The sequence below is a fragment of the Anopheles coluzzii genome, chromosome 2 (genome assembly GCF_943734685.1).
Source record: "Anopheles coluzzii chromosome 2, AcolN3, whole genome shotgun sequence".
Lineage (NCBI taxonomy): Eukaryota > Metazoa > Arthropoda > Insecta > Diptera > Culicidae > Anopheles > Anopheles coluzzii.
In genome coordinates, this window is record NC_064670.1 from 114584198 (window position 1) to 114609021 (window position 24824).

The 24824-nt window shown below is 43.5% G+C and overlaps 4 protein-coding genes across 4 annotated transcripts; 2 read left to right on the forward strand and 2 right to left on the reverse strand.

The window, feature by feature from the left end:
• Positions 1-317: 317 nt before the first annotated feature.
• LOC120948904 (ARL14 effector protein) lies at positions 318-1142 on the reverse strand. Its single transcript, XM_040365757.2, has one exon. It carries the CDS (start codon positions 1051-1053, stop codon positions 460-462), a length of 594 nt encoding a protein of 197 aa, XP_040221691.2. The 5' UTR covers positions 1054-1142; the 3' UTR covers positions 318-459.
• Positions 1143-3119: 1977 nt separating this feature from the next.
• On the forward strand, positions 3120-5036 carry LOC120961705 (uncharacterized). Its single transcript, XM_040385688.2, has 4 exons — positions 3120-3458; positions 3528-3740; positions 3802-4593; positions 4654-5036. The coding sequence occupies exons 1-4, from the start codon at positions 3246-3248 to the stop codon at positions 4831-4833; spliced, it is 1398 nt and encodes a 465-aa protein (XP_040241622.2). The 5' UTR covers positions 3120-3245; the 3' UTR covers positions 4834-5036.
• A 793-nt stretch (positions 5037-5829) lies between these two features.
• LOC120961708 (RYamide neuropeptides) lies at positions 5830-19580 on the reverse strand. The gene is made up of 4 exons (XM_040385691.2): positions 19104-19580; positions 8507-8760; positions 6173-6416; positions 5830-6088 (listed from the first exon to the last, which is right to left on the reverse strand). Exons 2-4 carry the CDS (start codon positions 8685-8687, stop codon positions 5965-5967), a joined length of 549 nt encoding a protein of 182 aa, XP_040241625.2. The 5' UTR covers positions 8688-8760; positions 19104-19580; the 3' UTR covers positions 5830-5964.
• Positions 19581-22088: 2508 nt separating this feature from the next.
• LOC120961707 (nascent polypeptide-associated complex subunit alpha) lies at positions 22089-24472 on the forward strand. The gene is made up of 3 exons (XM_040385690.2): positions 22089-22197; positions 22879-23025; positions 23114-24472. Exons 2-3 carry the CDS (start codon positions 22899-22901, stop codon positions 23620-23622), a joined length of 636 nt encoding a protein of 211 aa, XP_040241624.1. The 5' UTR covers positions 22089-22197; positions 22879-22898; the 3' UTR covers positions 23623-24472.
• The last annotated feature ends 352 nt before the right edge of the window (positions 24473-24824 follow it).

Genomic DNA, 24824 nt, shown 5'->3' on the forward strand with positions numbered 1-24824 from the left:
CGATATTTGTCAGCTGTCTGCGTGCTCGTTTGTTTGACAAAATAAATGCTAGCGATAGATTATTGTTTATCGATGTACATAAATTGAAATAAAATACTAAAAAAAACAACATTTGTAAATTGTGATCGTATTATGGAGGGGCAAAGATGGTGGCTTATCTACTACTCTACAGAATAGCTCCTACTATCTACTACTCAGTATTCAAAGCCCAGATGTGTTTGTCTGTGTCTGTCTGTCTGTATACTTTATACGTAGCCAAGCACTCCTGGCCACAAAGGGAAAGGGGCAGATTATAGGAAAAGACGACAATGAGGACATAATGTCGAGAGGACAGCCCGTTTAGTGTAACGTTTATTACTTAATGTACAACTATACGAAATATGGAACATACGAAAGATGGAAATAAAAAATCATTAATTCTACACACGAGAGAAAGCGAGAATGGCACAGCGCGCACGATTACTTTCTGTACGGATTCACTTTCACCACATCCTTCGCGTCCATCGTGATCTCGTCGTACATCCATTTCCGGTTCTTGCGGCACACCTTCCCGCACTTGCCACTGCCACAGTCCGGGCAGGGCATGTGGCACCCGGGGCAGCTCAGCTCGAGACAGTCGCACATGTCGACGCCGTTGCTGCGCAGCACACCCTTGTCGTCGTACAGGCCGAGCTTTTTCGACGCCGCGCGTATGTTGCGCGCCAGCTTGCGCTTTTCCCGCTGCGACGTGACCGGATCGAAGTCGGCCAGGAATTTGGAGTTTTCATCAAACAGCCGGTTCCGCTGGTTGCGCTTCGAGCGGCCCTTCCTGGTGCCATTCGTTTCGTTGCCGTCACTGTTGTTTTCGCTACCATTGTCGTTGCGGTTCACGATGCTTCTTCTGCGTGCCGTGTTTGGTACCGTTTCCGGCCGTGCTTCGCCGGCAGTGGACGATACGGCGTTACTACTGTTGGCGCTTTTCTGTGCGCATTCTTCGAGTGTTTCGGTGAAATCCGACCGATCGACGTGATCGTTATCGTCCGAGGAGTCCGAAATGCTTTCGATATCATCCATCGCGGCCAGATTGGTGCTGCGAAGCAGGAGTAGCGTACAACGGTGCGCCCGACACTTTGTTTACAATCTGGAGGTTTGTTGTGATGTTTGGGTTTTTTCGGTGCTGTCAACGCTTCGCAACAACCCGTAAAGCAATCCTTGTCCGTCGTGCTGTCTCACTCTTGTTTTATCCGTCCGTATTTCACGCACACAGTACATACAGTCCCGGATTTATGAACATGTTTCAGCAACATTTGTTCAATGGCAACATTTATGTATTTTTCTGTTAACTTCAAAAACCTTACTTTTTTTTGCTAAAAATAACATTTTAAAATTAAGTTTAAAATATTTTTTATCCATTTTAATATTAAAACGAGTCCGAAAATGTTCCTGCAACAAATAAACATGAGACAAATCGATTTGTTTCTCTTGCAACAAAAATGTTCCCGCAACATGAGTTTGACAGTTCGTCCATACAATTTGGCAACAAATGTTCCCGCAACATTTTCATAGACCCGGGCCTTAGAAAGCGGATTTAAGCACAGCCACACCTATTTAAATGCACAGTGAAATGAACCATTTGACTGATGAACTTTCCGAAAGTTAACCCTTTTCGACAATGCAATCCCAAGCGCCACAGAATAAGCTTAAACGACTGGAAAATTGAATATCCATAGAAAAAAAATGAAAGCTCCACAGCTTCATTGGTTTGATCAATAGATGGCGTATTAAAACTGATTATTATATTTCTATCCTTTTCTTGCAATGTGTTTCGACAAGTTTCATCTTATCATGACCTATATAGCATTCTAACTTTGCGAGCAAAAATCTATATCAATGGTCGTGTGGTCAGATACGTGGGTATCAACACCAACGACCATTACTCAAATCTCACTTGCTTCAGTGCTGGTGATTTCCATTGGAGTTTAGTATTTAAACAATCGTATCGCCGTTCTAGTTCTAGCGATGCATAACTTCAATGCGAATCCATACAACAGTACAGAGGAAATGAGAAAGCTCTCCTCCAAGCGATGAAGCACAACTAGTTGGGGTATCCCATCAACAGGTAGCGCCACCAGCTTTTTTGCTATTTTTAGAATGCATGAGTCGTTTGCCGTCTGCTAAACGAAGTCTTACTATATTCCGTTTAGGTAGAGAACTTGAGTCGTTAGAAGCCGTTTAGTGGTCGTTTAGTGGATTTGTGGCACTTGGGATGTAAACAAATGCTTTGTTGAAACGCATATATGAAACAAAATTTAAATTAAACTTTTAATCCCAGGTAGTAACAGTCATAAAGTGTTAAATGTAGCTCTCGTTCCGCATCGGAAAAGCATTTGTATTGTATTTGGATGAAATCGAACCAAAATTACTCTACCTGCCCATTTTTGTATGACGGGTGCTGCTCTCTTCAGCATAACTTTGTTGCGTTTCTCACCACCAGATGGTGCTAACGCTTTAACGTTGGCTGCGTACTTTTTAATGTACAGGCGGTCCCCGAGATACACGGTACCTCTTATACGCGGATTCGGAGATACGCGGTTTTCTAAATTTGACAATTCTTTGAGCAAATTGTACTGATTTGACAAATCCATTGCAAATTGCCAAATAATTTCCGTTTTGATCGAATGTTAAAAACTATTTCAAAAGGTTTAAAACAGTTATATTCAGTCAGAATAATATCAAATAATTCACAAAGTGACTAAAAACGCCCCCTACTTGCACAATTACACGAAAATTTGTGATATTTTAGCTGGAAATCACGAGATTCGACTTACGCGGAAATTCGAGATACGCGGTATTTTGCGGCCGTTTTCGGTCCCCATTAACCGCGTATCTCGGGGACCGCCTGTATCTTTTGCCATGCAACAGATAGGATTTTTAAATCGAAATTGTCGATGTATTTGATGTTTCAATTTTAAATTGTCCTCTTTAGAACAAATTATTAGAAACATGATTTATGAACCACTATTGCATCTGATAAATTGAAGAATGTTCATCGATAATAAAATCACCCTTCAATTACCGGTACATTGAGGGTAATTTTACTGAGATCTGTCATGCTGACCGGAATGTAAACAAACACATATGTTGCTCTCGGAACACAGCATACTCATAACACCGGCCTCGATCGCTAGCCCAAATGCCGGCTAAATGTGTGGATGTTACTTTACAAATTCAACACAGTTACGTGAATCGAATTAGTAAGACAAGCAATGTTTCTATTCTCCGAAACGATTCCCTTCGACTATCGGACATACTTTGCCGCGGCCATTCCGTTTCTGGAGCAGTACAGTTGGATTTTCCGTTACAACAACACCAAGTTCATTCGGTCCGGTGTTCTGGAAGCGTTGTCTCGTGAATGGATTGTCGATCTGGACACACTCTCTAACGAAGAGTTCAACCAGATACCATTGGGATTGTATAAGGTAAGAGTTGCAACAGTAAAGACTATCTCGTATGATTGTAATTTGAGCAAATTTGTGTCATCTTCGCAGGACAGCTGGTGCAGTTCATTTCGAGAGTTTTTGTCACAAGTTCGAGCCCTTCAGGTGGAGTACGAGGAGTTTGTCGAACGCGGAGATAAGCCACGGATAACTAACAACGAGAAGAAACACTATGAAGTTACGAATTTAAGCAGCTTTATCGCATCGCTGCGATGTGTTTCAAAAGACCCACCGAAAGTATACGTAGATTTCGGATGTGGTGTGGTAAGAAGCTACTATTATGTTTGACTCGCACAACGTGTTTGGCTGAAAAAGTACTTTTTAGGGTCTACTAACTAAGCGCGTCAACGAGCTATTCGATGTGAAGGTGCTCGGAATCGATGGAAATGCTGCCTTGATCGAACAGTGCAATAAAACCCACGACGCAACACAAGATCTACAGTTTATCCAGCATTTCATAACGAATGATTCTTTCGCCTCAATCGAGCGTGAATTGGCGAAACTGTTTGACGTACCAAATACCACTCCCGTTCGTGCTGCCGTAGTGGGTCTGCATGCATGTGCCGACCTGTCCATTACGGCCATCCAATGTTTTCTGCAGTGCGGCTGGTGCAGCAGTATTACCATCATGCCATGCTGCTACCATCTGATGAAGACGCTCCCCGAAGAAACCTCCGCTCCGAATGGGGAAATAGGATTTAAAAGCTTTCCCCTCTGCGATGAACTGCGCTGCATGGTTGCTGATGGCAGTCGGGCTCTAGTTTGCAAATCTTTCTTGCGACTCGCTTGTCAACAAACGACCGCACGCTGGCAAAGTCTCAGCGTCGAGCAGCATCAACAGCACGGTCGTACCATGTTCCGACGGGGTTTGATCGATGCCATTCTGGAGGCGGGCGAATCGGTGCGCGTTGGCAAGTTGAAGCAAATTCCGGAGCAAACGACGGTGGACAATGTGTTGCAACAGTTCACGCTGCGAAGGGCTGGGGAGGGTGGAACGGCACAAGAGCAGCCCTGGGCGGAGCATCATCGGGAGAAGCTGACCGCACTGCTGGACCGGTACGGAACTGATGGACCCAGACTGGCGGAATATGTCGAGTGCTTGCAAATGTGCCTACAGGTAGGTTGGCAATAATGGTCCAAGGAGATTTAATTAACACAATCACACTTCTTTGCACAGAAAATCTGCGAAAATGTTGTCCTTCTCGATCGGATGTGCTACCTGGAGCAGGAGGCAAAGCGGGTCGGACTGCAAATAAGCCGCAAGTTGGTGCGCCTTCCAAATGATCGAATATCGCCGCGCTGTTTCATCTTTCACGCCTCACGAAAGGATCAAATAAATCTGAACACTCAAAATTGAAACCCAACCCAACAGCACTACATTTGAAGGGTCTTTTCTCTTACTCTCTTTTTTTTGTTTCATTTTCCAGAGCACTAATTACTTTTTTATTTTTTATTTTTTTACAGTATAATGCTATTTTACAAGAACAGTGCCGAGACGAGATAACATGGTTCTGAATGTAGTTTTTTTATCGGTTTTGTAATACAGTTCCGTGCGATTAATATGCGCCACCATCGCTCTCTTTCCTTCCTTCTCCCGCACTTTGCTCGATGTATTGGTTCCTAAGGGGGCCCCGCTGCATCGTGTCCTTTGGTGCGCCTCGTTGCAACGTTACTCCTTTCACTGTCCGTAAGTACGGTTTGACGAAACACATCCGAGCGGAATTGTATGTGCCCCAAAGGGGAAAAAGGAATCGAAGAAAAAACCACCGTCTCTCCCTTTGCTGTTTGTCGTACGTATCTTCCGTTGTCCCATCAATGTGCACCTGTGTCACCGTGCGTAATATTATCTAGTAGCATAATTATTATTAGAATAGATAATACTTCGGTAATAGACATGGTTGGGTGGGGTACTGAAGCCTGCAATCCCCCAGCTTAACATCCCCGTACGAAAGCAATCGAGCAACAACTATCCAGCCTTTGTGGAAAGTGTGTCCCGCCCAGACGGTGTACCCGGGAGTACGCTCTACCACATTAGTTCTTGCTCAATGGTGCTTTCCACTATCCATCCCTTCTTCCCGCTTGTTCGCTTTCTCCACTCTCTCCATTGTCCTAACAGTACGGTTATGCTGCCAAAAAATAACTGAAACCCTTTTGGATGTTCTCGGTCCCTTTCGTCCTTGCATTGCTCTCATATCTTCCCCCTTGTTGCTGCTACTGCTGCTGCTGCTGCTGCTGTGTAAGTGTACAGATTGCATCGCCTTGATTGAGGTTACATTTGCTCGTATGGGTATGTGTTTCATTATTTTACATTTGGCAACACGTTTAAATCAATATTCCATCCTCCATCCAGCTGCTCTTTTTTGTTGTGAAGAAATGGCGAAAAGGCGAAGATTAAGTATAATGTGAGATGAACGCGTCGAGCCGACGCGGGCATTTAGTAGGCTATGGTGTGTGGGGTTGCATTGATCGCACCGGCCGGTTACTTTGATTACTTTTCCGACAGGTCGGCATTGTCGTTGAACTGGCGTTGATGCTGCTGCTGCTGCTCTTGTTGCTGTTGATCGAACTGTTCCGTTTCCTGCTGGTGTAGTGCATTCGAAGATGAATCGCGACTAAAATGGTAACAGAAATAGGACGAAAAGATTATCTCACTAAGTGGACTAAGGATCATATTTCCAACGCGGCACGCAACTTACCTGTAGCATCGGTACAGATTCGAGACGCCCGTATGCAGACAGGCGAGATAGGTCAGCTCGGCGATACCATTATTGTTGTCGGATTCGATTTCCTTCGTCAGGTCGGAACGTTTGCCGTAGCGTGAGCCGAGGAAGAAGCGATCGTTGCGCGGTACCACGTTCACCTGCCGCATATCCTTCGCACCGTACACGTGCGATCGCCCGTATCGGCTGCCGACGAAGAAGGGGCGCTTATCGCTTGCGTCTGAGCGGTGGACAAACCAAGGAAGAGTAAGAGAAACAAAAGTGCAATGAATACATTTGTGCAAATATCGTATGTCCCAATGCTTCCCGGTTTTTGGATCGCCGATTATTGAAAATCAAGCTAGCAATCCTGCAGGTGAGCTTGTTTGTTTGCCCTTTCATATCTATTCTCCTGTATAGACCAGATACAGCCAGCGAAGCGCAGCATCAATCCTTTTCTTTGCATCACGCAAGAAGAAAGAACAAAAACGTCTTCGATGGCGTTTGTATGTTTTGAACAGACGGTGTTGACCAGATGGTGTTACATTCATCATGTAAGTATATCAACATAATACTGTACATTTCTGTAATCCAATATGGCTTTGTTTAATGCCCGAAAACCGATTGATTGCGGTGGTGTCAGCTATCGGCACGCAGCGGTACCATTAGAAGAAGTTATTATATTTATTAGTTAATATTTCTGATTGCTCTTGTTGCGGTTGGCATCAAGGCTTATAAATTGCATTTAAGTTTACAGAGTAATCAAACAGTGAGAAAAAATGCCTCTTGTACATGTTCGGTTGCTCAACGCTACCGTGTTGGCAAGCTTTTGTACAGCGGTACAGTGACAACCCAAGTGACATTTGCTCGAAATTGTTTTCCCATATCTGCTCGATTAGTACTCGATACGCCTGAAATTGTGGATTTGTGTGTGATCAAGTGTGTTGAAAGCGCCAAGATTTGGTGTGATCGTAAATTACACGTTCCTCTATCGATGGACGATGCCGTCGAGCTCATTTTTCATTCATGACTATGGTTTTTTGATGAAAAACAAAAGCTAATTTTATGTGACGTTATTCTATAAAAATGGGTATTATTTAAGTATAAAATGGCTACATGACCAACTATAACGATAGCAAACATCGTTTCTGGGCGAATCTAGAAGAAAGTAACGAAAAAGCCGCATTACATTTGATTTTAAAGGACTTTTTCTAAATTCCCTTAAACTGGTGCAGTTTAAGGGAAGTTTAAGGCTCCAGTTTAAGGGAATTTGCTCGAATTCCCGATTATTCGTGCTATAAAATGTCAGTTGGGAAAAGCTCTAATGAAACTATAAAATATCCATTATTTCTATTACCCAGCTACCCGGCAAATTTTTGCTCATTAATTTCAACATAACTTTTTTCGTTGAACAATCTAATTTATTTGATGTTTTTGAAATGCTTACATGAAAAACATGTTTCTCAAACATTTATATATTTAATATTCAAACATTTATTTAGCAAGATGACTTGACTTGGATGAATTGGTTTAAGGTAAACACCTTGTAAACATAAAACTAGGCATTTTTCCAAAAAATTATAATGCAATTTGATGTTGTAGAAGTACAAGTGTAGTTTTGGTTACATAGCCCCTTCTTTGCCTTTTTGGTTACAAGGTTTGGATTCAATTTTAAAATATTGTTGAAATATGGTTGCTCCTTTTTTACTCCAATTTCAAATCGTTTTCAAATTGTTTTAAAATATTGCTGACTAAATCGAGTTCAAATATACGCTTATCCAATGTAATGTAATAAATATAAAATCATCGTTTAACCAAACTGCATCAACCGAAAATGTGTCCCAAACTGTGTACCGCTGTACAACAACGGCCAAGCGTGGCCATCCGTGCCGTAACCTTAGTGCAATAAAAAACCGGCTTATCACGTGGCAAATAAATCAAACTCTCCATACCTTTGGGGTCCCCTTGCAGATCGGCTAGACTCGGCCGTTCGTTAACCCTATCGTTGATTGAAACGATTTATGAACACACACTGGCAGGGCCTGATAGGTTTTAGCAAAGCGCCGCAGTATCAAGCGGTTAATAGCGGATTGCTCGCGGTACACAAACAAGCTAAAGAGATTTGCGTACCATTGCTCCCCATTGCTCGATTCAATCGAACCACCAACTCTGGTGTAAAAACCGATTGAAAAGGAATGTGTTGTTTGTGAACGGTACTTCATCCCCTCTCACTCAACACCACCCCCTCGAACGATCGACACAAAGTAGCGAATTAAAAACGCATTCCCAAACACACACACACACAAACACATGTTCTATCCCCTGACTTACGTTTGTTATCGCCGTACAGGCTGCTGGCACTATCCACCATCGGGTCAGCATCGGCAACCGCCGCCAGCACGAGCGCCCCGAACAGGACCAGCGCGACGGTGGTGCTGATGCAAGAGAAGAGGAAGGAGGAGGAGGAGGAGGACTGCTCGCGCGCCAAAGGTTGCACCGTTCGCCGGGTCATGCTGATGCCGTTCGCTTGTTTCCGCAACCAATCGAGCAGGATAATAATGATGGCCCGGAAAGGCGATGCGTCGCTGCGGAAAGGGGAAAATCAGATCGAATGAAGCGTCGAACGAGGTATTAATTTAAAGTAAAAATCTTCATATTTGCTTCTCCAGCTCATCGCGTGTGTGTATGTGTATACCAATGTTGTGTACCTACAGTGGAAGAGTGGGTTGATTAGTTTTTCTCGGATCGTTTTTATCATTTCCCACTACATCAAAGGTAGTGTGCAGAATTATGGTTAACCCGGGGCTTCCTGCCTTCGTTGCCCCATTGCGACCCAGTAGCTATCACTCTAATACTTCGTTTCGATCGAATCTGTAAACTCCCTTCGATTTGATGCCCCCCATTTACGCCAAAATGGATAGGGAAGCCTAATTACGATAAAAAGCGGCTGCAAAACGGCCATTTCAGGCCGGGAATCGGTTCGATTGCGAATTGATTCTGACAAGCCCCATGTGTTTTGCGTACGTGGGCTTTCTGTGGGTGTACTGGGCGTCAGGAAGCGTACAGCACCTGACAATTAGCCACCAACAGGAAACAGCTTCTGGTCTCTCCCGCCCCCCCACACGGTTACGATCGTATTACCAATCCCGCCTTGCCTGCCTTCTTGCCGTTACGCCAGCACCTTGCCGCCCAGTTGGAAGTGGTGTCGTTTAGCCGGCTCATTTAACAGGTCTCACAGGTAGCGATAATCACCTTCTGGTGTGTGTTTTTCTGCAATGGGTGCCCTCGGGGGGGGTACAATGGCGGTGGCATCAATGGCCCGACTTAGTTTCTAGGATCGGAACAATCGGACTGGAATTGCAACTAGCCGTCAGTTGTTAGGCTTTGGCGCAAAGGGATCTAATTCTATTTATAGTTTAATTCAGAACTGGTTTTGTGTAAAACATAAAACTACATTAAAATAATCTCCTATCACTGTTACTCTGCTTAACCTGGCCTATTTAATTCTATTTTATGAGAATTGAGGTCATTTTAGTGAACAGTTTGTGGGAATGTTCCAAAAGCCGACTACGTCAGAAACGGACAATGATCCATTCTAGTTTACTTATCTATCTATAATTAGCACAAAATTGGCTTCAAAGCTTAATCCCAAATGCCCACCAGGCGAGGCAATAGGGCTCGAGTTGACCTGGAGTGTAATTTTTCTTCACTCCCTTGGGGCCATCCCTCCCCCATCAAGTAGTGTAGGACGTTTAACAATCATTACCCCTGTTGCGTCACACCGCGTCCATCATCCAGCTTGACTGACGAGCGCAACGAAATGCAAATCGTAACAAAATACACCTGTTTGATTCCGACAACACTCGATCCTCTTGATGTTGGAGCACCCCATTTGATCTGTTGGACACTTCGTCAGCAGCGTCTTGGACAGTTTCGCTTTGATGGTTGGAAGGAAAAATTTGAAATTTAACCACAACCATCATCAACCAGCCTTACCATTTGTGCCAACAGGCGTTGGTGCCGATACGCTTGCGTGACTATGAAGACTTACTTAGCATAGTAATAGTTAATTAATTCTTTAAGTCAATCTTATTGTTTGTTACGCTCTGATGCTCATTGTCGAAGGAAGTAATAGAAGCTGATTGGAAGCATTTCATTTGTCGTTTCAAAACGGAGACAGAGCCTTCATTACCTCTGTTTGGTGTTTAATTTCTGCTATTAGTACTTGAATTATTCAATTAAAATATTTTGTTTTTGTTTTTTTAGTTTTAATTACAATTATTTGTTTAAGTTTAGTACATTATTTGACACTATTTTTACACAGTTTTGACACTATTTTGAAAACATTCCTTCCGGTACATCCAATACAGCTTAATTTAGACCATATTTGTTCATGATTTGTTCATGGATTTAATGCAAATAATCCAACGAAACAACAAAAACTAGGGTTAAAATTATGCCTCTCTTGATCACCACGCAAGCACGTAAAATAGTGGGATTTTTGGAAATCGTTCGTGTGCTGGCCGTGCTGCAAGTGGCACAGACTCGAACTCGTCCAGCGGATGGATGGTATGACGATACACCGCAACCACAACACGCACGCAACAAAGGTCAGCACTCTTTGGACACACACACACTAAAAATACATAAAAGTAAGGCAGAACAGGAGAGAGGAGAGAAGGAGAGAGACAGCGAGTGGGAATTTACTGTGTGATATGGTTTAAAATTTATGTCCCATAGTGTCCCATTTCGGGGTTTTCGGCTAATCTCGGGAGAGTCCGTGTGTCAATGCAATTGTGCCACTGTTACCGGCTTAGGACATGGCGAGCTGCGAATGATGGTGAAACTAATTACACTAATCGTAAACCGGGGCTGCTCTCGCCTGCCCAAAATGGATTAGTTTTAAAGTTTTACCACCCTGCACAAACCTGGGCGAAAAGCAGAGAAGCGTGCAGAGGGGAATGTTCCTGTACCGGGAATGCGTCTTTATGATGGCGGTACTTCTTTTTCCCGAACAACAACCCCCGCCACACTGATGACAATTAGGCGTGTGTGCGAAATTAAACTAATCCTCCGCCCCTCCATAGTTCTTGTGCGTTGGTGTGGTAAGGTGCGGGTTTAAGGACAATACCACGGAACGTAAACGTAACGCTTAGCTCCAATTAGGAGAATTTTAAGAGCGTGGAATGTGCGTGCTTTGAATGAGAAGTATTGTGTGTGAACAATCTTTTAATAGAGCCAGCAAACTTACGCCGATTGGAGGTTGAAGGAAGGCTACACAGTTGTCGAGCTTCCGTGCTCTGTTAATGGTATGTAATTGGCGTATTCTGTGAACAGCTACTACCAGTCCAATTGGAATCCTAGAATTCAAATTAGCGTGTTTGCTAAACATTGATTTCTTTAATGTTGGCTACCATTATTCCATCTACAAATTACTGTATTCAGCGAACCCACGATTCAACGTGAAATATTTAACTATTTTCTTGACATCATCGATCCCAAATGACGTTACAGCTTCATCACTTTGGTTCCTTAGACATTTTGTTGTTTTTTTCTACTCATTTCATTGTACAAAAGGACTGCTTCTAAAACGATGGCACTAATGGCAACATAACGTCGTCTAATCGTGTTTGATTTCGAGTGGTATTCCCACCACTGAGTGAGCAATGCCCTGTGATGGGTTGTGAACACTTTCTATCGTTTGCTAACTCGATTCGAAACACATCATTCTCACTGTCTCCCGTTAAACGCCGTCAGCCGTTGCACCATCCATCGGCACGGTAACCGACCGAGGAGCCCTTTAAACCAGTGGACACACGTGTCTGTGGTTCAAGTGGTGTAAGAATAACTTTGAATGAACTTAGCTCATGCGAGTCGATGTGTGTGTGCGTTTATTTTATACCAACGGGAAAACAACTCAACGCAAGCGGTTAAAGCATTCAACTTGCTAGTGTACGCTCTTCAATCGTTTTAATGTGTTGGAATAATGTCGTTCGAACTGTCCATAGTTATTCTAGTGAATTAAATGAGACGATATTTTGTTGGTAAATTAAACATAATAATACATTCAATTATTGATCATAGAAGGAAGTACAAGTTGCTCTGACGACTTCGGCAAGATTCTACTGCAATGAAGTTCAATAAAGCGCTACGAACGCCATCAAACTTTGCAACGATCTCCACTCTACCAAGGCTTGACTCCCAATCGTAATCATTTTACTACGCATACGGATTCTTTCTGGCTCATTGACCCACTGCCCACCAGCCACTGGCCACCAACAACGAGCTGCTGGTGTAAGTTAATTATATTTCACCGCACAAAAGCCCAACGTTTCATCACTTTAATTAACCGACCGAAAGGTGTGGCGCGCAACGGTGTGTGGTATAAACGTTTTAAGGTCAGGCGCGCTCTTTCGGGCTGTGCTCTCGGTTTCATTTGCACTAAAATGGAAAGAGCAACTTACAAGCAGCAATACAATAGTAGAAATTCATTGGAAAAAAACCTCTTTCGCCGCATATTCGTATGCTAACGGAACGGTTGTGGGCGCAATAAAAATGTTATCCTTCCGACGGTTTTCTACCACCGGTGACACAGGAAGCTAAGAAATTACCCCGACAATAGATCGAACAGGACACCCGCTTGATAGGAGTTTGCTCTTTTTTCTCCTCACTATTTGAACTACTCTTCACAACCATCCCGACACACACACCATAAATGCCAGAAATAGTTGGTCGTCTTTGAGCCGTTTTTTGCCATGTGTACAGTGTGGCAGTGAAAGGTTCTAAGGTGGTCACTGCAAAAGCCTTCTGTCCAGCTACAGCTACATCCTCTGAGGCGGTGGCGGTGGCTAATGTACTCTCGGTGGATAATATAATTTGCTGGCATGGTCACGGACAGGGCCAAGCGTGAAAGCTTCCTCGCCGCGTGCAGCCGCTTCAATCTACCACGGTTCGCGTTGCACGGGCATGCAATGGCCTTTTTATTAAACGGACCACAATTTAGCACACCCAACCCCAACCCACGGGATGATAGCGCACTCGCACAAACTAATAATTAGTTTCGCGAAAGTAGATTGATCCTTTTCCATTTGACGCGTGTTTGACGCCACGTTCCTGGTCAAACTCTAGAGACCACAATGCTTGCACTATGTGAAGCTTTGGCGATGATGGTGGGATCGCTCCAAATTGCTGGCAAAAGAGTGCCACTGGGACCAATTGGGACGGTGGTATGATTTATGGACAATGCAAATGAAACGTTCAGCCCAACCAAAGATCCATAAATCCGTCGCCGGCACACCTGTTGCGAAGCATCAACCATTGAGAAAGTGTCCATATAGAAGTGTCCAGCCGCGGGGCGGGGAGGACTGCCGGCCGCCGGAAACGTCAAATGGGCGGATGTAATAATTTTTCACTCACCACCCAACGCCCAGAGGCGATCGTGCGTTGTTATTTTCATCCCGTGGCGTCGTTCGTCGTGGCAGAAAGGAAGAATGATGCTCTCATTGGTTCGTAGTGTGGTTCGTAGTGTGTGTGTGTGTGCTGGGTTCCCTGTAAGCCCGGTATTGATGAGCTGATCGACATTTGCGTGCAGGATTTCTTGAGGATTCGTTAGGTGTCGATTTTCCAAACAACAGTGAAGCATTTTTCAGCTAATTTCTTTTCGCAGACAAGTGAGAGAAGGTGTATTACATTACATTCATTGCAAACGAAAGCTGCTGTTCCCCAATGTCGTGTAATTGACACTTGAATTTTCAAAGAAGGGAAAACATATGCTCTTTGAGCAGTGTTTTTTAAAGGATTTTAACATTAAACCCTCTTAGCATGATTTAATTTCGCTTAGAGAGGTTTGGATTGTGATGTTGAGTGTAATATAAGCCAAGATTTTCAGTATTTTAATCTTGTTCAATTCAATTTACTGATTTTCGCCGATCGCAGATATTTTCTTTCTTCTTCATTTTAGTTCTAACATGATTCAAATTAGTATTTATTACAGAAAATAAATAGCTCAAAATAATAGTACAAAACAATCTCATAAAGATGTTGCCTGTGTAGCATTTTCACGCAATGAACTTAATGCCATTACGGTAGGTACCGTAGGTTGCATCAAGAAGTATTCATTTATTCCATCATTTTTCTTTTGATTGGCTTTCAATGCATGTTTGATGTATTTTTTTTTTCATTATTGCTCCATCCTTTTTGATAATTAGAGGGTAATCGACCGTCTTTCACATTTTGAGCTCGTAATGTTGCATTGAATGTTTTCACTCTTGGGTTTTTTTCGGGAATGAAAAGCTGCTGATGCTTATGGCAACTTTGTGCATTCGAATAATTTGATAAATAATGTCTAAATAAATAAAAATCGATACATTCCAGCTAAATCAATACCAAAGCTAGCTACACACGCAAGTGAGCGCTGATTTCTCCGCTTTCCCTATCCACAACGTGTCGCAAACAGCAAATCAAACGAGCATCACACGTCCGAGGTGATTAATTTTTTATCACATTATCCTACTATCGTTCCCTTGGCACCTTCCCCCCCCCTCCCCCGGTAGGCCCACATGGGTAGTAAATTCATTCATTTCTTCTGACACAAAATCTCCTTCACGGAACGACTCAAATCAATCACTCAAAACGACCACCGACTCACACACTACAGCAACACGTCGGAATCGAACACGGAATCGCTTCCGGCAACCCGGGGAACCACAAACGCGCACCACTCAACAATAAATCAAACACGTACTAGCAGCAGCAGCAGAGCTTGCCGAGCTTGTCGAGCGTGTTTTTCTCTCTCTCTCTCTCTCTCTCTCTCTCTTTTTCCTTTTTGCTTTCCCGTTAGCGCCCAACAAACCGGGGGTTCGTTGCTTAGCGCCACCAGTCCACCAGTGCGTTTCGAGTGTGCTTCAGACAAAGTCTCCCAAACCCCCACGGTGGTATAGACACCTTGTCGCTGGAATCATCCTTGCAGCCCAAATTCCTATCGAACGCCCGTGTCATCGGATTTAAAGGTAAGTAAATAGTGTCATTCTGAGGATGTCAACCATCATTTTACCCACACCCCCCCCCCCCCCCCAGGGGGGACGTGTGTAAATGCCGACCCGAGCAAATAGCATTTCAATTCACGTGGCGTTGTTGATCTTCGCCCTGTCACAGTGGGTGCCAATGATGCGTGATTTAACCGTGACCCTCCGAAATCGCGCTTCTTTTTTGTATGTCCTTCAGGCTCTGCCACCGAAGGGCGCGCGCCCACACACTCTCACACGTTGATGCTGATAGTGCACTTTTCTATCTCGGCATTGGAAGACACACACACACAAACAAGTTGGGTTGCGTGCCATAAATCGCTATCTTTTACTAGAAATTATAAGTAGCGACTGGAAAGTCCCTAGAAGTGTGTCCCACCGCTTTCGTGCACAACTTGGACCGCACACGTTTGCATGCGATGGTGGTGTGCATGCAGCAGGGGCCTTCTGTCCCTGGTAACACGACACGACACGATCGGCAACAGGTGGGAAATTACCAACTCTCGCTTGAGTCATTTGAATTTTTATACTTATCGCACGCCATGGGCCACTGGAACCGGGTGCTACTGGTGCCGGGAGTGCCCGAGGCAGTTCGTTTCCATTACCGCTCGACGTTTGACCCGACCGGTGGTACTTCGTTTTGGCGTTGGCGGAAATTCCGTTTGGGATACTATTTCCAGTCGGAATGGGTGTTTTGCTTCTGAAGTGTGTCAATAGCTGGACATATTTTGATGTGCTTTTATTCGGTCAATAATAATAATACAATTTACGATAGTATTTGTTTGCGCCTACTCTCTATTTAGGCATGATTTTTTTTATGATATTTTACGTTACTGTTGAATGATGATGGAGACGCATGGTGTTTAACACGTGGCCGGAAATGCAGTCGTTGATGCTAAATGTTGCCTATGGGTCATAAATTTTTATCACTAAGTTATACATTTTTAACAATGTTTTACAAGTTTTTACCTATTTTGCTACATTTTTTTATAAGAAAAACATCTTTTTTACATTTTGTCTGTAAGTCGCTTTATTTGCAAAGTTTTACTTCATTTTGCTTCATAAATCGTTTCACTAATCATTTCAGTCTTATTATAAATAATGTAACGACTGCTAATTAAAATTATACAATTGATATGCAAATTTGGAAAGTTCCAAAGGAATCTTTTTATTTGATATGTATAAAACACATCATTGAAACAGACATTATCACAATATACATAAGAAATGCCGTTAAATTTTATTAAAATCCATCAGTTTGTTTAAAACTCTATCAAAAACATAGACTTTTTAAGTATTATTTTAATGTGACATAAATTATATCTCAAATTTACTAAAATAGCTACTGAATTTATTATGATATCTACCAGCGGCAACAATTGTTGACTTACAGATGAAAATAGGTGCATTGCAGACAAAAATGGGCGCTTCAGAGGCAAAACTTAGCGTCATCGATTGTTACAAAATTCACATTCATATTAAATTTATAATATTATACACGAATAAGAACCAATACTTTAGAGAATACTGTCTACTGTCTTCGCTTATTGAATCAAAGAGTTAAACGACTTCTGGATCACAGCAAAACCCAATTCGGTCGTTCCAAATAAACGTTCAAAATCATCTCCCCTCAAAACAACGCAACACTCGCAACACCACCTAGCAAAGGAAGGGAAAAATCTTCATTTCTGTGGTCACAGTGCCGCGGGCAAAGCTTAAAACCTCAGTTGCTTCGGCAAATAAATCACTTTTTTCCTAATAAACTCAAATACGTGCTGAAAAAAATGGGAAGGGGGCGGAAAACAATCCCACACACGCGTTCTCGGGCAAGGAGTTTGGAGGACAAACACACGCGCCCATACACACTCGCGCACTCGTCAATGGAAAGATACTGGGCGTCCGCGACATATAATGCGACAACCAACCAACCAACCAACCAAGCAGCGTACCTTGAGCCAGAGCCATCGGTATCTGCACGGTGGCTTTTCCACTTGTACTTTTTGTGTGATCATTTACGAGTAAAGTCTTATGAGAGTCGTAAACAGGAAAAGCTCTTCCACTGCACACTAGGAAACATGTTTCTGCGTGCCTGGGTGTGGAAGTACCACATTCATACCGAAGTAACGAGGTAAAACGGGGTGAAAGGAATTATTCGTACTTTTTTTTCTTATTAGAAAGCAAAACGAATAGAAAATCTGGCCCCAGTCACGTTGGTAGAATTTATGGAAATCGTTTCACTGCCCGTAGATTCATGATTTAACGCAACAAACGCCCTACTTTATATGTGTCGAGAAGGTAAATTCGAATGTTTTTCCTCTCTTGCTACACTTTCGGAACACACACGCACTACTATGAAGTGTTTCAAAATTTTACCTCATTTTTTTTTCAACCAACAAGAGTGTTAACTTTACACGTCGTTCAGATGTACATCCCTCGCAAAGACACATGCTTCCCCCCATCCGCTTGTAAATGGCCGTGAAATTGTCTAAAATATGAAGCTGAGCTGAACCGCTCCCTTTATCTACCGTGTGTCAGTGAGCATTTCTCACGGATGATTGGTTGTTATTGGTGTATCGCACCACAAGGGAAAAGACAAAAGCCGAGATTCAAATGGAATTCAATTAAGTTTCGGCTTCTTTTTTTTGTAGGAGTGGAAAGGTTGAAGCTGGTGGGAAGAACAATCGGAATGCATATTTAATACATTAAGCCCCTTACCCACTGGGTACAAACCCAGTGATCCCGCACTACTAGCCTTAATGGAAAAAAGGTAAAGGGAGACGATCAATTGCCTTTTTTTTGGTTTGGAAGAGGATCATAGGCAATCTGGGATGCACCTGGGTGTCTTTGTGACGTTTAATTGTGGGTGCAAATGGGTGCAAACTATAGGGAACCCGGGAACGTGGGAATGCATTAGTTGTTCTCTATACCCCGCCTTCGTCCCTTTGATCCAAGTTTTGAGGAAAAAGCTTTTAAAGCGTTTTGTGTGTGTGTGTGTATGTCATTTACAACCAAATAAAAACAAAACTCCCAATCCCGCAAGGTCGGTAGGCATGCACACGGTAGCTCATAATCGATGATGCCAGTTTGCCGAGGTTGCAGTAACAAATTTAATACTATTAATTCCACACCGGCAGGTGAAATAGAGCAGAGACACACCAACACCCACCAGGTTGTCTCCTGGTGGTACAAAAGCCTTTTGCCGCACGAAGGACGGATGCATACGCTACCGGGGCTTTTTGCACTTCAAAGCATTTCTCCTGTTTCCCATACTAATCAATACGGCACTCTGGTTGGCTGCTGTTGGTTTAGTTTATGGTGTTATGCACCAGAGGCACAGCTTTCCCTAATAGGCACAGGCATAGTTTTGCGTAGTAAATGAAGTCTTGTTGAGAATGATTTGCCTTGTTTTCCATTATCTTTACTACACAATAAACCACACACAGTAGGGGGCTTAATCTGAAACTTGTATGGAAATGAGGTGCTATTATTCTATAATTATAATTGTTATTTTGCAATCTACTCCTACTCCTGAGAACCTGGCCATTCCAGAACAACCACAAAAAGGCTCCATTTAGAGAGCTGCTTTTTTTGCTACATGTTCGCACATTAACGCGACCCACTTGTACCACGCTTTGTGGTGGCGATTTTTTTCTTCTTCATATATTTATATCCACCATGTCATATCCGATTCACGGGAAACACAACCATTCTGGCACGCAACAGTGTAAGAGCGCCTAATTACAGCTTCCCAGAGTGGACTAATTTCGATGGAACACACACTCGTTCTCGCTACCTGTTCGATTGAGCTTGTACTTGTTTTATATTTCATTACTTCTTTTTTATGTTAAAATTATGCTTTTATAAACAAACAGCAAGAAAAAAAAACGATAAAACAAATCACTTACCTTTTCCTTCAACCGATCGTTTCACTGGAACACGTGGATCTCTAGTGTTGCGTTTTAAAATGCTAACTTGTCTCACCGATCGTACTTTAATTAAAACAAAAACTATTCGCCAACAATTGGTAACACTCAACCGCGCGAAAACCACCGTTCCCTGTCTTGTGTGCGCCCAAAAACTACCATCGACCACCGAAACGGAGGGAAAAAAGGGGACAAACAACCAACCAAGATCCACCACTAACTTGCTCTCGATCTGCAGCTGGATTGCTGTTTCGTTTGGCACACACCTGTTGTTAATCGACACTGCGCCGCCGGTGTGTGTGTGTGTCTGTGTTGCTTCACTTTTGCACGCCTGCACGCTTCCTGCGACACTGAAGTACCGCACGGAAATGCAAACGCTTTTATAGGAAAGCCTTGCCTCGCTGGCACACCACCGGGAGTGACGACGACGATGAGTGGCCGACCAGAAGTACTAGCAAAACACCGCTAGCAGCAGCAGCAGCAGCAGCAGCAGCATAAGCATAGCTCTTTGCTTCACCATTTCTCCGACGCTGCCCGTTGGCGGAGAACAACCGCATGCTCTCCCCTTATCTCGACACTCGGCGATGACGGGTGTCGATGTGTGTAGGTACACCATGCTCATCCACAGCGGAGTACACCGCCCGAACGAATCAGTAGGCGACGACGGCTGTACCGGTCGTTCCCTGTTTCGCTCACGCTCAGGCTCTCGAGTGCGTTGAAACCGTTCCGTAGGTGCTCGGAAGTGTCTATTTGTTTTTTAAGGACATTTTTCGCGAGCATAGCTCTTTTGCATAAAAAGGTGTCAATTAGTCTTACATTTTAACACCCGATCGATGCTTTTCGTTTAACAATCTCGATCTATTATGGCAAATTCTTGTATGACGAAATACATAGTGTCATGCAAATATGGCCTTTTTTGTGCCTTCCGTGGTTTGTGGACCCTTTCCAATCGATCAGAAAAAAATCCTCCTTCCCTCTCCCTTTTCCTCAACATATTTAGCCATTTTTCTTGAAAAGCGGTATCACTAATCTTATCTCGTGACAGGGTAACAAGCGTTGACACACGTTAATTTGAAATTAGAGTGACACATGCACACAAACACACACACCCGGTGATCACTCTAACGGGAAACCGGGCACGCTAGTTTCATTGTCACGGGCGTAAGTAACGTCACTTGTGCGTATTTTTTATGATTATTTTTTTCCCTACCCACACGCAACGCAGCGGAAATAATTGTTGCCACATTCTGCAATTTTATGCACTTTCCTTCAATCTTCACAGCGCAATCTTTCTGTTCCCCCCGAGAGGAAAGCATATGGTCGTGCAAAGGCAGCAACATTGGTCATCTGTGCCCTGCCTTATGAATGATCGTAATGTGTTGCCTTGTGTGCACTGTATGCGATTGATAGGGACCGCTTTTAAAGGCACTGTTAAATCAAATGCTGGCATTTGTAAAATCAACTGTGGAGTTATTTGCGGGTATATTAAATTCTGCTTCGATTTGTAAGTCAAATATCATAAATGCATGAAGAGGCTGATATCCAAACCAGATCCTCTCGATTGTGTGCCATTGTAATGGCACAGGCTTATTGGTTTTTTCAATCGGAGTTATTGATACAATTACAGTTAAGTTTGTGCAAATATCTACGTCAAGTATGTACGCAAAACAATCGTAGATTGGTCATCGTTTGGTCAATCCATTATTGCTCAACTTTAAGATGACTATCCTGACCGATCGCCCATCTCAGAGTCCTTTGGCACTTCTCAGGTTTTAAGATGACCGATTGATAACCAAAAATATATCCAATTGGAATGATTAACCAAAGCAAGTTTAAAATGACCAAGCAAAGAGAAAGTTCAATTTCCAGTTAAATTCTTCAATTTCAAAGATAACCAATCTCAAAATTCTTCTAAGATAACTACGATCCACAGTTGTGGCTTTAAGGATAAGCGGACTAAGTGACCGCTAGGTGTCTCGTGGAAGGATGGTCCAGTATGTATTACAGTGGGTAGAATGTCGTTGAAGGCCCCGTAGTTGTATTGTATGATGGAGACAAAGGCCTAAACCCGTCAAATTGGGGAATTTGCAATTTAATTGGTACGCCTAACGGAGTTTGAAAGCTTTACCCTCGCCAGGAAATATGAATTGATCTATACCAATGTAAATTCTGTCAAGAAAGAGAATCGCACTGTCAAGGTGTAAAGTGGTGTTTTTTTTTAAAGAAAGAAACACATAAAGCTGATCTAAAAGTGTCTGAAAGTCAAAACAACTCCCAAAATATATTATTTTTAATAGAATGATATATTTCACATACAATTCCGTCTCGTAATTCAAAGCTTAACGAAGAGGATTTTTCTGTCAAATGGGGACAACAAGAGTTAAATTCCGTAAATATTCCTGTAATGTATTAGGGCCTTAACAATTTATGCCAACAATCTTGGGTTTTTAATTATCTGCCTGCCCAATACTTCATTAGCGTTCATAGAAAATTTACAGACTAAAGATAACCATTTTTTTTGTTATTTGGAACGTCACTAGAATTATTGTAAAAGCTTTGATTAAACTTAAGTGATTATTGGCCAACATAGAAAACGTACCTGATTTTTATACAATTCATATGGTAATTTTTTTAGAAATATGGCCTTTTTGGACCGTTACTCCTGAATAAAAAAAATAATAAAAATATGGTAAATTTATTTCAAACAAGGTTTCTTTTTAATTAAAGCTTATCACTTAAAGCTTGGAGGCAAATAAATTTAAAATTTAAATTATAATCGGTTTTTCAATATGAAACCATTTTCTACAATACGTTAGCTACGAAATGGTTTACATGCACTTTCAAACGTGTAACGTATCGTTTGAATTGCCCCGTAACGTCATTTTCAAACTCGCACAGGGTGCTTCCGCAACAAAAACCCAAATTACCCTGCCCCCTGTGCTGGACCGGATCGGATCCGTTCCGCTGTCGGAACTTTTTCACTCCATCAGAGTCCGCTCTCGTACGTCCATCACTAAACTTCCGGCATCTCGTTCTCGAGCTCTTACCGCGTTTCGTACCGTGCGATATAACTGGTGTAAGTAGTGTTTTCCGACTGAAATTCGCCATGAAATTACCCTCGAAATACACTTCCGTGTGCCGGACCGCTAGCAGCAACTGTGCACGCGTGCCGAAAGTGTGTGGAAAACTGGTTTTTGCAAACATTTCGCTGCCGAAATGCCGTGTGCGGGCTGGCTGCTCGCCGTTCTGTACCGCCCCGGCGCTGTGTCAAGTGCGCCGGCTTCACATCCATGCCCCGGCTGTGTTGTGAGCTTGCAAAGATCTGAAGTGTGGTAAAACCGCATGGAAAAGGGTTCGGTTTTTGGGCGTGCGGTTTGTGAATTTTCGACTGGAAGCGATATTTGATGCTGCTCAGCATAATGTTGACATTTGCCGGGGCGATAGGCGCGCAGCGACCGCAAAATGAGATTGTGTGTTTTCCTTTCGCTGCGGTTGCGGCCCTTAGCACACACTTCTTCGCTAATGCGTGCATATACACTCGCACAACTCCACACATGACATTCAATGCGTTCTGTGCGTTCTTTCATTTTGACGTTCCAGTTATTGCGCGGTGGCCCCGGAGCCCGGAAGTGTGTGCTGTATTTCCTCGATCGATCTAGAAGCCTACTTTTCAGTGTGTGTGAAGTATTTTTTAACGAAAAACCTCCATTCTTTCATTTCATTTTCCGTACCGCGTACTCCCGTTCACAACCGCTAGCTTGACCTTCACCTCTCAACATGCCGGAGTTGACTGAAATTACGGAAAGTGCGGCCGCCGCCTCCAGCGGAACCACAGAAGCCAAGCTGGAAGATGCTCTCAGTGACACAGAGACCGAGGATTCTATCCCGGATCTGGAAGATGCAGGTAAAGTTTGATTTCAATCAAAGTTCCACAGAATTAAATGCATTTCATCCTCATCTAACCTCTCTATTGCTCTCCTGTTCGCCTTCAGGTGCCGCTGCAACGACACAGCTGTCCGCCGGTGAAATCCCGGACATCTCGAAAGCGAAACAGTCGCGCGGTGAGAAGAAGGCCCGCAAGATCATGTCCAAGCTCGGGCTGAAGCCGGTCCAGGGCGTCAACCGGGTAACGATCCGGAAGTCCAAGAACATCCTGTTCGTGATAAACAACCCGGACGTGTACAAGAACCCGCACAGCGACACCTACATCATCTTCGGCGAGGCCAAGATCGAGGATCTCACCCAGCAGGCGCAGGTGGCGGCGGCGGAGAAGTTCAAGGCGCCGGAAGCGACACCGGCCGCCGGCGAGGCGTCGAGCTCGACGAACGTCGTGACCCCGATCGCCGAGGAGGACGAGGAGGAGGTGGACGATACCGGCATCGACGACAAGGACATCGATCTCGTCATGTCCCAGGCGAACGTGAAACGTGCAAAGGCCATCCGCGCGCTCAAGAACAATGAAAACGACATCGTGAACGCGATCATGGAGCTAACCATGTAATAATGTAATTTGTTCGGCAGCGCTGCACCACACAAAAACACAGACACACATACATACAACACCAAGAACAACAACAACAACAACAAAATTAGTTTGTCTCTGTTAGTGTTTTTTCACAAGCCCTTTCCCCGTTCCCCGCCCAAAGCCGAAGGCCATGTGTGGGCAAGCATCGTGAGCACACGTGCGTGGAAAATACGTTACAACGGACACATTACATCCCCCACTTCTTCGTGCTCGCTTGTGTCGCCTATTGCAGGGCGTTTCTGGATTTTGGAAGGAAACTAATCTAGTGTCCTGGAAAGATGTCGATTGCAACAGGCACAAGGGTGAAGAGAATGTGCGTGTATGTGTGTGTGCGCAAGCGCGAAAGAGACTGCCTTTTTTGGCGCAAGGCGTTTTGCGTGCGCAACCTCGTTCGCGTGTTTGATATTGTTGCTGTTGCTGCTGCTGCTGCGGCTGCACCCCTTCATTATCCCCTCTAACATTACATCAAGTAAAACCGAATGCTAAGATTATATCGTAAACGGTAATAAAACCTAAACCTACAAAAGATAAGAGAACCTTTCTGTTAGTCCAGGCCGGTGGAGATGTTTCCCCTCTGCATACATCTTTTTGCGAGATCCCGAAGGTGCAAACGCTTTATGCATTTTAGCCCTCGCGTTCTCTCCGTTTTCAGTTGGCGTTGGGCGTGTTTTGAACCGGAGTTGTCACATAACTCATACTAATACCGTACCATCTCTAAAACATGGCATCTAACCAAAAAAATGAAAAGGGAGCGCGGAACTTACGCTAGGAAGATAAAATACGTTTCGAAGAATAAAAGTTTGCTTAGAAGCGACTGTTAAGCTAATTTTGATGGGGGTTTTCTTTCAAAACATTATGGAATCTTAGTTTGCGTTTTAAAACCTTCATCACCTCTCTGGCCTTATCTATTCGGAGAAGAAAAAGCACAAGCCTCGATATGGAAATAGATTTTAATTTCAAAATCAATTCATTCCGTACTCTGCGAGCGTGCCCCAACGGAGCAATGGAGGAAGCAAACATTATTGATCGAAATGTGCCGTTAATTTATAAAAATTTGTTGGTGCCAACATTATTCTCTTAATTTCAGTTCATTTTCAATCCTTTTATTGGCAGTTTTACTACAAACCGTTACACAAACTGTCAAAGCTTTTAACCGTTTCCGATCGGAATTGGGCGCC